This window comes from Brienomyrus brachyistius, chromosome 17 (genome assembly GCF_023856365.1).
Source record: "Brienomyrus brachyistius isolate T26 chromosome 17, BBRACH_0.4, whole genome shotgun sequence".
Lineage (NCBI taxonomy): Eukaryota > Metazoa > Chordata > Actinopteri > Osteoglossiformes > Mormyridae > Brienomyrus > Brienomyrus brachyistius.
In genome coordinates, this window is record NC_064549.1 from 19,216,066 (window position 1) to 19,231,418 (window position 15,353).

General features: G+C 36.5%; 1 protein-coding gene across 1 annotated transcript in view; it reads right to left on the reverse strand.

Moving 5' to 3' along the window:
* Window positions 1–817: 817 nt before the first annotated feature.
* LOC125711310 (interleukin-1 receptor accessory protein) overlaps window positions 818–15,353 on the reverse strand; it is a 32,103-nt gene continuing 17,567 nt past the window's right edge. The window contains exons 2-11 of the mRNA XM_048980103.1: window positions 12,347–12,435; window positions 10,403–10,673; window positions 7,908–8,100; window positions 3,820–3,988; window positions 3,416–3,487; window positions 2,837–2,972; window positions 2,580–2,728; window positions 2,240–2,380; window positions 2,008–2,151; window positions 818–1,797 (exon numbers count right to left, since the gene is read on the reverse strand). Coding sequence (XP_048836060.1) covers window positions 1,424–1,797; window positions 2,008–2,151; window positions 2,240–2,380; window positions 2,580–2,728; window positions 2,837–2,972; window positions 3,416–3,487; window positions 3,820–3,988; window positions 7,908–8,100; window positions 10,403–10,673; window positions 12,347–12,434 — 1,737 coding nt within the window. The 5' untranslated portion in view covers window position 12,435 and the 3' untranslated portion in view covers window positions 818–1,423. The remainder of the gene's footprint in view (window positions 1,798–2,007; window positions 2,152–2,239; window positions 2,381–2,579; window positions 2,729–2,836; window positions 2,973–3,415; window positions 3,488–3,819; window positions 3,989–7,907; window positions 8,101–10,402; window positions 10,674–12,346; window positions 12,436–15,353) is intronic.

A 15,353-nucleotide genomic window follows, 5' to 3' on the forward strand; every position in this document is an offset into this window, starting at 1 on the left:
TGAATATTACTGCTTGATTTTTTTTTTATTCTATTTTTTTCCATGATTGGTTAATGTTAAGGGGACCTTAACGTACACAGTGTTAATGCAAGTTTAAGGGAGTATTTTCATTCAACATACTACATTCACATGCTGTTGCACACTATTCCAGGTTTTGTAAGCAAGACTAAGCAAGAGGCACAACTGTTTTGAGTCTGTTGATGAACAGATCTGAATAAATATTGAGAAAAGGAAATGTGTACTGAATGTTTCTTGCTACATGTACAGCTGTCTCATAGAAAAATGTAATTGAACCACAATATTGCACATATTCTCAAATTAGCAGTAGACTATTTTTAAATATATATGGTTGGTTAATCATATTGCAGCAGTATTGACGTTTTAAAATGTATGGGTAATATTTTCAGTGATCTTTTTTTGAGTTGATAATCAATGTATTTAGTGTTAAAATACCTGTAAACATTGTATTTATACTTTATTTGATCTAAAATGACTCAATCATAAACATAATAAAGTCTAGGCATTTTTAAATAGGTAAATCCATTGTACAGGTGGGAATACTTTTTTACATTAAAGATGTATTTATTGTACAGGAAATGTGTGTAAATTTACATATAAGACCCTGCTTTACCCTTGATATGCTATAAAATTGCTATATATAGCAACAATTGCTATAAAATTGCATAATTTTGCTGTATTTATAATCAGGATTGGTTGTTTGATAATGTCAATGGAATGTTTTATAAGATGAACCCATTTATGGGGCACACTCTAGTAACATTAAAGGTTTGTTAATGTACAATAATTCTTTGTAAAATTACAAGTAAAATCTCAATTTATTTGAAATGATCTAAAATGTACAGTAGATTGTTGCAAATTTAACCATAATAAACAGTTTTTCAACAGTTTTGACATCTTTTGAAAGATAAATCATATTTTATATGTTTTTCATTTTATTCCACGAAATATATATTAATACATTTTCTAAACATAAAATTATTTTATGAAACCAAGTAATTACAGTACCTTTCCATAATTTTAAGGTCATTGTTTGTATTATAACATTTGACCATATTTACACAATTTCATCGTTTTAACACATGTAAAATATCAAAAGTTCCACATATTACAGCTATAATCTGTATTTTAATTATAGAAAATTGCTGTATTTTTATGAGAGTTATCTTCTGTTATTTTTCAATTTTTTTTTTGCTGCCCCAGCTGCCGGAATATTACATTAATAAAGTGTTGAGCAACCCATAAAATATCTACTTTATTCTGTATGAAACAAAAAAAAAACATCTCATTGCATCCCAATGATGCTTAATTTAATTTCTGGGCTATTGTGGGAACACGCTGTTGATATCAGTGTGCATGATTTTCATTTGTATTATTTAATTATACAGTGAGGCTGTTGTTCCATCTATGTGTCTATAAATTTGTGTTTACTGCATAATGGGAGTTCACTGCTATTTACAGAGCCTTTGATCCTCTTGGCTGGGAGTTCCACCTGTAGTTGTTTCCAGAAGCGTGAAGAGAGATCAGCAGACTTCTCCCCCTTCCACTGGATCAATGTTAACGCCACACGGGCTCGGCGCAGTTCCTTGGCCCAGCTTGATCTACAAATAGGCTGGTACTGGACCAGGATAACTCGGAGATCTCCAGCCTGGGCCATGCTTTCCAGACCAGCCTTCAGTTCCAGCAAGGCCTGTGTGCCACGCAGCACATAGAGTGGACTCAGCACTACAATGAGGCGTCGACTACGGCTCACAAAACTCAGAGTCTCATCTGTAATGGCTGTTGAAAAGAATTCAAAGGACAACACAAACTCAATGAAACGCATTCTGTATAACCGTTAAAGCAGGCTCTTTTTGTAATAATTTTGATACTGCTAAATCGGTTTACCTATAATAATCTCATACTGGAATTTTATACTCTCTACCAACTGCCTCCAGGTATTCCATGGTAATTCCCATGCACAATTCCCTACTGTCACCCCACACTTACTGCCTCCAGGCAGGCTGTCCCTGTCAAAAATGCACACTCGATATCCAAACTCATTCTCCAGGACTTGACGAAGTGTCAGTAGCACAAACTGTTCTTCCTCACTGTTCCTCGCATAGGAGATATAGACATCATAGTCCTTCCCATCTGCACAGAAAGGGAGGCATGAGGTAGCAGAAGAAGGAACTGAAAGGTAATTGAGCTGGAACGGACAATGCAGGTATGAAAAGCTTACCTAATACTTCATTTGATCCAAAGCAGGAACGGTACAGCAGTAGCAGCTCCAGCCAGTACAAATGGTACAATCCAAACAGCACCACTACAAGGAACAAGGGGATGCCTAGACCACATCCGAGTTCTATGTGGGGTAGGTATCCTGTGCAGACACATCAGATATCTGTCAGTATGTATACACAGAACATATACAAACAACAGTAACCAGATAGGATAGTGTGGTAACCATGGAACAAATACAAAAGCAAAATCTCTAAGAATCTACAAATTGATGACAATACGGCTTTACTATAGTCATACTCATGGATTTTCTCATGTTAATATGTGTTCCTTTGTCTCACCCTCATCTTTGATGAAAACCTTCCGGCTCACATTGCCCCGACTGTTTGCAGCATTACAAGTGTATTTCCTCTTCAGGTCCTGGGTGTTAAAAGACTTGATATGTAGCATTGTCTCTATTGTTCTGTCACCTAGTGCAATCGTCAAAACTCTGTGATGAAGGAGGGGAGGTAATGAACAGAAAAAAAGAGAAATAGGTCTATATTTCAGTTACAACAAAAGATCCAGTTTTCACTTTCAGATAGTCAATGAGTCTTACTTGGACATGCTGGTAATGCGGGAGTCGCCTTGTGTGTTGACTTTATGCCCGTCAATTTCCCACCACACCTGAGGTTCTGACTGCTCTTCACTTAAGTAGGGAAGGAACACAGTGCAAGCCAGCTGAGCCAGCGACCCTGCAGAAAGAGTCACTGTTACTAAACACACGTCATGTTACTGTGGCTGCACTTGTCATGGTAACAGCGATTATTACTGTAATTACTGGTTTCTGAATTCCTGGAAAAAGCTTTTTGTTTTTTGTGTTGCAGTTCATGTGAACTTTACAGTCTGTTTCTCTCAAAAGGAAATACAAAAGACCACAGAGATATATATACGAAGTTATATGCTTATATTAGAAACGATTATAAACATGAAGCAAGGATATTAATGCAGTTTCCTCATATAAATCAAGCATTGGTAAAATTACATTGTCATTACCGTTGTCATCAATTCTGTCCATTTGGGCATGTCTCTCTAGGCTTCTCAAAATACGTAACCAGTTGCTTAAAACATATGAATGTATGGAGATTATCTGTTTGGATCTGTGTGAGCAGTGGAGAATGATACTTGTTTTACTAACCTAAATTCACAGTAAACACATGCAGCTCATCGGGGGTTTGTATGTCCGGATTCTTTGGAAGCCCACTAGGAGCTGAACAAGACAGAAACATCAGTTAAAAAACATTTTATACTGTATTTTCTCCCCTACACACATTCCTTTACTGAATTATGATGAATCAATTAATAATCTCTGAATAATCTCTCCTCACAGTCACCTTGTACTGGATCAGCAGTGGACTGACATCTTCTAGCCCCCCCATCCCCAGGATTCACTTTTTGGCCGAATATGCAGTTTGTAAAGCAAACCGGTGTATCTAATTAAGTGGTATATGTATTTCCGCTTCTCGGATTTTTGGGGTAATACAGTACAAGACCTTTATGAATTAGGGTTTTTTATGGCGGAATGCTACAGTATGCTCTTACACACAGGCTCAACAGTGACCACCCTTGTGAAGGACATGTTTCTTCCCATGAACTTGTAGGTCACCATGCAAGTGTAGTTGCCCTGGTAGTTCTCACGCATCACATGAATAACCAGCTTTTCGTTTTCAATCCCACGGTCACCATGCCAGTTTGTGTGAGGGTAACAGTTCTGTTAAAAAAAAAAAAAAGTAATACACAAGAAATTAAACAAATTAAGGTCAAAGTGTTTAGGTTTAATTTTCATAGTAATTTATAAGTTTTCATGCTTTTAAGTGTAAAATTGGTAAGAAAAATTTAGTTAATGAAGATTCTATTGTGCTTTTGGGGAAAGTTCAAGACTTACAATACAACTCAGTTAAAAAAATCCCTTAAAAGAATGTGGCTTTCCTATGGAAATGTTCCTTTTTATGTACATACCTTGTTATTTACAACATGCGAATCCCATTTTGTAAAGTTTATTCCCTTTGGAATGCTAATAGTTACATAAATATTAGAAAATAGTTTTTTTTTGTGATAGTAAATACACGTTAACGTAAATTCAACGCACGAAGATTATAAATTTCTGTCAATAAATTCAGTCCCGTTTGTTTACTCATTTTACCTTACTGTGAATGCAAAAGAAAATGGCAGTCAATGCTGTGTTCAATGAATTAGTAGGGGTAACATTAGTATACTGTACTGTAAATGTGCTAGTGTGGCAAATATCCGTTTGTACATTTGTTTTTTTTTATTTTAAAGGTAATTATTATGCTAACATTTAAATGAAATTAAAGTGGCTTGGGACCATATTCAAGGTTTAAGATATAGAAATAAGTACATATTACCATTTTTAATGACTCTACCAAACATCCGCGAATCCTCCTCATTGCGTGCATCTTACCCCCTTTGCATTGGTTTCCTCCACCACTATTCTCACTACTGTGTCAAGCAGCACAGCAGTTTGTGCTTTCACTAGCTCTGCGTCATACTTCAGAAATAACTGAATACGATTTCCCCCAAACACACATATGCGATGCAACCAATAACAAATCCTAGTTATGTTTTTACTGTGACTGCTGTATTTCACTAGGATTTACAGGGAGTGGACAAAGAGACTGAAAAACTGGTTTTAGACTACAATGATTTATTAGAAACAGGAAAGTCGATTTGTCCATTTAATTATGCAGTGAGTTGGGCAGCTGTGGTTTTCATATTTTTTGTATACAATTAGAGTTAGGACCTGGATATCCCTTTCAGGCAGCTTCCTCTTACATCCAAAGTTACTCTGGTTGGATGTGGTCCATCCTTCATGATGGTATGCTGACATTACCCTCTGTAATCTATGCTCTGATCTATGCCTCTCAATACACCAGGAAGACTTGCTGTCCTGGTCAAAGAGGTGCCAGCGAGAAGTGCACCAAAAATTTGTCTTCTTTTGAACTCACAATGTTTCTCACAATGTTGTGTTGTTTGAAATATTTTAAGTACAGTTGTGCTATTGCTCTGCTAATTCAACCATCAAACTCTGGTCTTACAGATGAAATGTGCATGTGAAGATTTTCTTATACAAAGGTGAAACCTCAAAAACTATTGAGCAGTATTTCAGTTTCAGTGTCCAAGCCCATATCCCAAAAATCTTTTCTTTGTTATGGTACTGTAGAATGTTAAAACTAATCAATGAAGAGATCACTTTAAACTAACATACTGTTACATATTGATGGTGACTTGACAGTTCTATGGAAACTGATCAAATTATACAGAAAGGGATTAATACAGTTCTGACAATTGTGCAGTATGCATATTAACTAGGGCCGTCAAAGTTAATGCATTCATTTTAAGGCCATAATGCATTTTTTTTATTTTGATACTCAAATGGGAGAATAGGATGGTACAGAATTTTAATACAGACCTATATATTCCTTCCTGGTTGTGAACAATGTGAAACCTTTGGATGGATTGTATGGAATCACAGAATTCACAGAAAGGAGTTGCTTTAATGACAGCATTGAATTTCCTAGACAACCCCTCCCATACTAACAGACCTCTAAAATTTGTGGAAGAATTAACTGGAATTGTAAAAGCCAATAAATGTGTTTTTACATAAATGCTCCTAGTTGTGACATGCAACTTTGAAATTACACCAATTAATTTATTGCACATTCCTCTTACAAGCCAATTTGCATAATCCTTCTCTACCAGTTAGGTGGTTACCTTTATTTGCTATGCGGTCGCAATCGTTATTAATCCTCCTCAGGATTTTCACCCTTGAGCTTTGCATTATTAGCACAATGCTCTATCGGCTGCGCAACAGGAGCACTGTTAATGCTATACTAAATCATGATTTAGTATGGCATGCTCACAATATACTAAATCGAGCTCAGAATCATATAGCCCCAAACTATGAGATACCTCATGCCCCATATTGGTTCAAGACTAGACACTATATTTTATTTTGCAATACAAGGCGATCGCACAATATATGGGATACATTTCCCAAAAAAAATGAATTGCAGGCCTACACTCTCATGTTCCTTTTGCGCTACAAAAAACATAAATAAAAGGTATTAGTTCCAATAAAGAATAGTATAAATTGTATAATTTAGGTTTATACTTATTAGTCCATTAATTCTGCATTTTTGTACTTTAAATGGACACAGTACAATTATTTGTAATGAAATGGTATTGCCAGGGAACATAAAACTATTTCAAAAATGTTTTCCCACCCTGACCTCTTAGGGGCTCTGTACTCCTAGGATTAAATTGGTGAAGTTCTTTTTGAAGAAGCTATTATCCACCTGGAATATTATACCGAATTATGTTTTCAATTCTGTTGGTAGGCCAGACCTGTCAAGTCTCACGCATTTTTGTTTTGCCATAAACAATTAATTTACATGTTGCCAGTTTAGCATTTTTGGAAAACCCAAATGATCAGCTACAAACAATTGTTGTTTTATTTAATTATTATACCATTAGATTATGACAAAGTGAATAACTACTGTGTTGTGGTTAACACAGTAGTTGTCACGATCGGCAGAAGCGAGAGCGGCGATCGTGCGGGCAAGCAGGCAAGCAGGAAGCCAGAATACGGGGCAAACGGGAGTTTATTACGGAGACGGGGACCGGGAAACAGCTCACGCTTACAAACATCAATGACAGACCACGGGTTAGTACAAATCAGGAACTGAAATACATGGAACAAGGCAGCAGGAAACAAGACACGACTGGGCACGATCAGGAAATCACACGTGGGTAATTAGGGGGGCGTGGCACACAGGAGGAGCGGACGGGCCGGGCGCCACAGTAGTTATTCATGACAATAAATAATCTGCTACGTGTTTTTAGAATTTGCTTTTTTAGAATTTGTGTGATCTGAATTTGGTTGGGCTTGGCCCCTTAATTCCAGTGAAAGGAACTCATTGCTGCAGCATTCAAAGCCATTTAGGACAATTTCATGCTCCCAACTTTGCGCAAACAATTTGGGGATGGCCCCTATCAGTTCCAACATGACTGCAAGCAAGGTCCATAAGGACATGGATGAGTGAGTCTGGTGTAGAGGAACTTGACTAGACTACACAGAACCATGACCTCAACCTTATAGAACAGGATGAATTGGGATGAATTAGAGAGGAGGCTGTGAGCCAGGCCTTCTTGTCCAACATTAGTGCCTGATCTCACAAAGGCTCTCCAGGAAGAATGGTCAATAATTCCCCTAAACACACTCCTAAACCTTGTGAACAGCCTTCCCAGAAGACTTTAAGCTGTTATAGCTGCAAAGGGTAGGCCAACTCCATTTTAAAGCCTATGTATTAAGAATGGGATGTCATTAAAGTTCATGTGTGTGTAAAGGCAGGTGTGCAATACTTCTGGCAATATAGTGTAGCTTCCTTTAGCATGAAAGACCAGGATTAGAGTCCTGACAGGGATTTTTATTACAAGCAGAGACTGTTGTTATTAATCACTACAAAGTTGTTATATATGTTATCTAGGTAGAAAAAACATTTCAGAAATACTATGCTTTAACCATTAATTACTAAATCAGTGAAATTGTATTTTGCATTATACTTTATGTAGAATGCTGACAGAAATGTATTTATAATCATTAAACTCACATGAAACCACTGGACAGAGAAATTCCTGTTTGGATGCCTGAAATCTTCGATATCAGGACAAGGGACTATCCTGTTTTCTTCCAAAGGAATCTTCACCAGGGTCGAAATACCTGCTGGTTCTGCTATGCATATTTCCTTGGCCCTCTGAACTACATTAAGCCAGACAGGTATTTTAGCACTGAATGTTCCATTTCTAACAAGAAACACAAATCCAGGACATGGTGTGATTAGTATGAAGCAATTGCCAGCAAACATGGGGACACAGAGAAAGACCACGTGTAATACCAGGTCCACGATCCTTGCGACTTTTCATTATCTCATTAGATACCTTCCCTTGATTACAAATATTAAGACTGGACAGAGATTTGGCAGCAAATATATTTTTTCATAACTATCAATCTTTTCTCTCAGCTAGGGATTTTCTCAAGGTCCCATTTTCCTGTTTTGCTTAATGGATTTTTTTTGCATTTCATTTTTGATCTAATATAATGAGAATGAGAAGTGATTTCAAAGTGACTAAAGATTTTTGACTTCAATTTCTGGGGTGGGGTGCTGCTACAGTGGCATCATGTTGCAAATAACTGATAAATAAAAGGAGACTGATTGATGTTTTCTTCCATCAGTGTTTTTTTGATGATCAGGTTTGATTCTTAAAAAACATCAATTGTGATAACAGACGTTTTCCTTTATAGATCATAAAACAAAGGAAAAATTAGTGGAAGTAAAAAAATATATATTTTATGGAATAATAATGTTTCTCAAAGATCCCACATATAGAACCCTAATCCCAACTATGACAACGTTAACCCCTACTCAGCCACATCTTTAACCATAACTAAACAAACAAAATAGTAGACTTTTGGCATTTTTAGTTTTTGATTCACAGATTTTTATAAAATAGAGTTTCACCTTGTGGGGGACAGAAAAAATGTCAAGTTTTTATCACATTTTGGGAACATTTGGTCCCCACAATGAAATACACACACACAAACACAAAAGATTAATAAATTGGTCTCTCTCTATGCGGTCTAGATTCCTGAAGGAAACAGCTCTGTAAAGCTGTTGTTATGGCATGGCATTAAGCTTGAACATACAGTCTTTAAGGACACAGATATAACTACTGTAAAGGTTGAAATACGAAACATTGCATTAATTCAAAATGGCTTTATATGGACTTTACCATTAAATAAAACATAAATAAAACCAAATTTAGTTTCAAACAAAACATAAGAAATTTAAAAACGAGGGGAGGCCATTTGGCCCATCAAGCTCATTTGGGGAGAACTTAACTAATAGCTCAGTATTGTTAAAATCTTATCTAGCTCTGATTTAAAGGAACCCAGGGTTTTAGCTTGCGCTACACTAGCAGGAAGACTATTCCATACTCTAACTACATGCTGTGTAAAGAAGTGCTTCCTCAAATTCATTTTAAAATGTTCTTCCGCTAATTTCCACTTATGGCTATGATGTCTTGTATGACACTTGTGTATGACACATTATCATTCATATTAAAACAAAAACTCCAGCCCATTGAGGTGGAATAATGAAAACTCAAGTGTTCTCTCTCAAAAACAAATAAGTATGAAACTAGAGAAAACCAACTAGGTTGTGCTTATTTATACACATAGTTCAGTTCAAGACCACAAATTTTTCAAACAATAATTAAAAGAAAAAAATTCTGGTTGTCAAGTTTTTGGTGTTTCCCCATTATTGCCACTCCACACGGCTTGCACTGAGTCTTGAGTTGTCCATACAGGTTTTTGGTACTATATTCCCAACCTAAAGCTGACTATGGCTCAGGCGATATCTAATATTTCATACCGTCATACTGTCCTGAGATTATTCGCCCAAGCTGGGCACAGACATAAGTTTAGAGACAGGGTTTACAGACAGAACTGCATGGTTTATGTGCTTGAAACACGGTAGATCAACATTATCCAATATATAACTACAGCTAACACTAACTAAAGATACTACTTGTGATTGTATCAGTTTCAAATGTCACTTCGTGATATTTTCTTTCCGTTTTTATGCTTTGACAAAAGTCAGTACTTTTCATCAAAGTTTTTGACATCATATATTATTTTTTATTTCAATAACATCTCACTTTTGTCAATTAAAAATCTTCGTTGACAATTTTTATCATTGTTTTCGCCAACAAAATTTACACTGTGACCTTGACACTAACAATCACATCATTTCATTAGTTTTGTTCATTGTGATAGTCAAATAAACAGTAAATGACGTGGGCGTGAGACACACTATGTGTAACAGTATTTTGTGAATGGAGTGGTAAATGGTGTCTACGTGGGCAAAATACTTCCTGCTCATGTTTTCTCTCTATCCGTGACACTTTTGAACTACATCACTTCCACTTATGCTATTAATATTTTGTTATCACATTGGAATCAATAGCTCAAAGCTAACAAATAAAATTTTTTCCAATGTATTCAAAAGACTTGTGTTACTTTAATTCTTCTCTGAGGCATTCTTACCTTAGTAAACAAATATATTGGCCTGTATCATTAAATGCTGCTGGATGAAACCACAGCCTTTTCCCTTCTTGGCTGATCCGGGGCCATAAGATAGGCTGCTGGAGGTGTCCGCCAGACTGGTTTCTGCACCATTCTATCTTGAATCCAGTGTTTGCACCGAAGTTGTTGAAAACAGTGGAGGAGGTGAAGAGAGGGAATTGTAACACAGCAGCCTCACCTTCATACACCCGAACCTCGGTAACTTTGGATTCATCGAATTCATCACATTCAGCTGTTGAAGAAAGAACACAGTTATTACCAGCAGCTTCTTTTGTTTTAGAAGTAGTGGATTTCGACTAGGGGTTGGGCGATAAGACCAACTGCAAGACCAATTTTATCATAATTTCTTTTCATTTCAAATAATGTTGGTAGTGGTGGCTTAATGGTTAGGGATGTGCCCTTGTAATTGAAAGATTGCAGGTTTGAATCCCCGACCAGCAAGGCTCCACTGAGGTACCCTGAGCAAGGTACCGCCCCCAAGCACTACATTATTTCTTTACTTGAATGCTCCATTTTTGCATAAAATTCCCTTAAAATTGCACTTGAAGAGATTCAGAACATGAATAAAGGCGACTAACTGAATGGACTGCAAAATGAAAATCTCCATCCATCCGCCACTTATCCAGGGTTGGGTCACAGGAACAGCAGTATAAGCAGGGATGTCCAAACCTCTCACCAGCCACATAATCCAGCTCCACTGGGGTAATACCAAGGCATTCCCAGAAAGGTTGAGAGATCTTTCCAGCATTTCCTGGTTCTCCTCCTGGTTGGACATACCCAGAACACCTCCCTAGGAAGGCATCCAGGAGGTGTCCTAGACAGATACCCAAACCACCCCAACTGCCTGCTTTTCAATGGAGAGGAACAGTGGCACTACATTGAGTTCCTTCTGAATGTTTGAACTCTTCACCCTCTCTCTAAGGGCCCTTTTCCACTGCACCAAGCACCATACTTCAAGAAAGTTTCCAGTAGCGTACAAATTGGTACCGGTACCAAATGACATCACAACTCAAGGCAGGGTGTTTTGTACTGAATTCAAAATATGGTATTTTATATATCATAGGGCTCAATATATATTAATATCAACATCGGGTGTTATGCACATGCAATTCTGACACCGCTAGTAAACAAAATTAAGATCAGACTTTTTCTTACTTAAAAATTTGTACAGACATTATACTGCAGGGAGTTCAATTTTCAGTAAAACATTTTTACTCAGTCATAAAAAAATACTTAGTGAGCTTTGCAGTTTTTGATTATCATTCCTTTTAAAAATTGTGCAGTACATGTTTAAAAATCAGTTTACAGTTTACCTCTGCTGCTTTTGCATATTATTATTGCACATCTCACCATATATGAGAAGAATAAATGTCTAAAATGTACAATTCTTTAATTTATAGTTTCATTAGACATATTTAAGGTATTTCATAGCTTTACAATTTCCTCAATATTTTTTATTGTAAAAATGTTTAAAAAAATTGAGTACATCATAGTTTACATTATGTTTTACATTATTACCATTATTTAGGGTGTAGGCCATAAGCTCCATGATTCTTTTCGAAGGTAAAGTACAGGTTAATTTGTTTTATGTATTTTTATTTTATATTTTGTATTAATCATTTATATGAATACCTTTGGGTTGTGGAACAAGTTCCCATTATTTCTAATGGAAAATTTCAGTTTGATATACGAGTATTTTGGATCACGAGCACATTTACCGAATGAATTATTCTCGTAATCCGAGGTTTTACTGTACTGTACTGTATTGTACTGTTTTGGTACAATACATGCTCACCCCACAAAATTCTGTTTGGCTGATGAAATTTCCATTCTAATCATGCAAAAAGAAACAGTGAGAAACTGAATTAAAGTTCTCTTAATCACAAGCAAAGAATGATAACTCACATAACTGATGGCTGGGCTGAATCTCTAATATTCCTTCCTGATCCATCACCATAACTGACAGAAAGAAGAGCAATAGGAGACGAGCCATCCTGCAAAGAAGTTGAGAAATAAGAGAGCAGTGACACTGAGTTCACCAAGACACATATTGACAAACATTATGCAGGAACAGCCAGCAACACACCTACACTGGAAGTGAGCTCCAAAAATAATTGTGCACAGCAAGAAAGAAGTGCATCAAAACACTGCCCAATGAACTGAGCAAGTAAATGTTGTACAAGTCTGGACAACTTCCATATAAAAAATTTACTAACAGTACCTTTGATACTGAACTTTGAATTAACTGCAATTCAAAGATTGATAAATACATATAATAAAACCTACTGTAGCTTTCAGAGTATGTGATCATTCTTGTCACCATCAACTAATGCAGAATTGGTTAATGTGTATCAACAGAATAATAACTGCAGCTTTCACTGTTCATCTGTGAGACCATTGGAGCTGTTTTTCAGTCACATCAAATAAACTTGCAGAGCTGAACTATAGGTGAATGCTTAACTTAAAAACTTCAAACATAATATTTACATACTGGAAAGGTCAAAGAAAGGAATTTTTAAACTACATTTGAGCTCTATGAAATCAGTTTTATTTTTCCAAATTCCGTTTCATATTTTTCCTAATCTATGGAAGCCCATTTCCGCCACCCGGAAGAGAAAAAACCCCCATTTATCTCAAAATTACAACTTAAGTTAGGATTCCAAGATAAAAAGTCAGAATTCTGACCTTTTATCTCAAAATTCTGACTTAAGTCAGAATTCTGACTTTTTTCTGTCTTTTAACTTCTCATACCATCCAATCAGAGTCAGAGATAAAAAGTCAGAATTCTAAGATAAATGGGGTTTATTTTTCTCATCCGGGTGGCAGAAATGGGCTTCCATACAAATCAGTTTTCAAAATTCAAAAATTTTAATTTTATTTGTCAGATACACAATCATACATAATACAACATGCAGTATAAGGCGCTGAACAAAAAGAAAGGAGACAAAAGTCTTTAGAGTATGACGCACTGCACTCTTTCTCCATTGACTGTATCCACTAAATTATCCCCATGTTGTTAAATTATCCCCATCCTCATTTTCCCAGTATGGCTACGTATAAAAACTTAGTTTTGGGAAAATCGAGTCTTTTGCATCATTTTGTCTTTATTAATATTAGTGGTTCCAGTTGCAGCCAATAAAAGGGGTTGAACAGATCAGCCAAACTTGAGTCGATTTACCATTACCTTCACAAATAATGGAATTCTCCACCACCATGTCATTCTTAGCCCACACAACACAGACCCTAACCCTGATGTTTTGGACAGACTGCGTGACACTGTACTAGAGGCAGACCACATGGATGATGATGGGCAAAATACAATTTAAAGATTACACATAAATGACAAACATTAAGAAATATAATTCCTTATATGGAATTATTTAAAAGTAAAAGTACATATTAAATATTGAAATATAAATAAATGAATGAATAAATAAATATTTAAATTTATTTAATTCTGAATATTATGGTGTTCCATACAAACATTTTAGGCTGTTTAGTTACCCTCTGCAAATACCTTGATTGCTTCTTTTCCTACATTAAATGTTTGGCAGATTCTGAATACAGAAGTGATTCTTGTGCTTATTTAAATAAGTTGCGAGAAAGTGAGATCCAATCACAAGCAGTCAGTCGAGACGCATGTGCAGACACATGTCAGTGCCAGGTGTTAAAGGACATATTTTGTACTGTCCATTTAAGATCAGGTCACCTAGTATGCATGTTAATACCAGGTGTGAACAGGGCCTTAGAGAGAACCACTACTTGCATGCAAACACAGCTATGGGACTGAAAGATTGTCATGTCCAATTCATGAACAAGCTTACTGCATGTCAAAGTATTAGAGTCTACAAATCTAAAAAATATTTGACAAATTATCATATAAAACCACACAACATTCTTTTTTACTTACCTTACTTTGCTTTTCATAGACTGTATGCATATTGCCTAGAGTGCCCCTCTGCACACTGCCTGAGGTTCAAAACTCCCAACCCTCAGCCTTTGACAAGTTAGCGAGTTCAGCACATTTGGATGAAGCACTTAGTAGGCAATTCTTGTGAGACTCGTAAATCATAGGAGATGATTGATATAATTTATTAATGCATTATTGTTATTATTTCTTATTTAAAATGCATATAATAAAGAGTCAAGTGGGTCCACCGAGCAAGATGGCAGCACATTAGCTTGGTCATGCAGTTGCAGTGATCCGACACCTATCGTGGAAGTTATGTTCCAGACCCATCAGCGATAGGTGAAAATCCGCGATAAAGACCGTGTAAACAAACATTTTTTTATAGTTTAATCCTTAAAATACCCCTCCTACACGCTTTAAACACATGTAAATGTCATGGCATAGACCAAGGAAGCAAGAGCAGGGAGACAAAGAATCAGGGAACGAGGGAATTTATTAGGATTTAACCACACTCAAGACCATACAGACGTCGCAAAGTTAATAACCGGACTGGGGAAAACATACCTAACACAGACTTACATATGTAAGGAATAATTGACGACGGGCCGTTGAATTATTAGAAAATAATGCACACCCGAGGTGGTAATGCGGCCACGACGCGAAGCGGAGTGGCCGTTACACCTCGGGTGTGCATTATTTTCTAATAATTCAACGGTCCGGAGTCAATTATTCCGCTTATACTACGGTTGCCACACCTCAAGACATCGATCAGATGATATATTTCAAGGGATTCGTCCGGTTTTTCTACTTAAATCGCTATTGTGAGTAGGATTATTTCTTCCGCATCTCATCCAACGACTCTTTTGCTAGTTCCAAAACGTCATTTTAAAGCTGGCAATGGAGGCTTGAGCCGTTGATAGCAGACTAATGCAGTTAATAATGAAGTTATTAGAAAGAGAGCGAGAGAGACAGAGACACAGAGAAAAAGAAACAGAGAGAGAG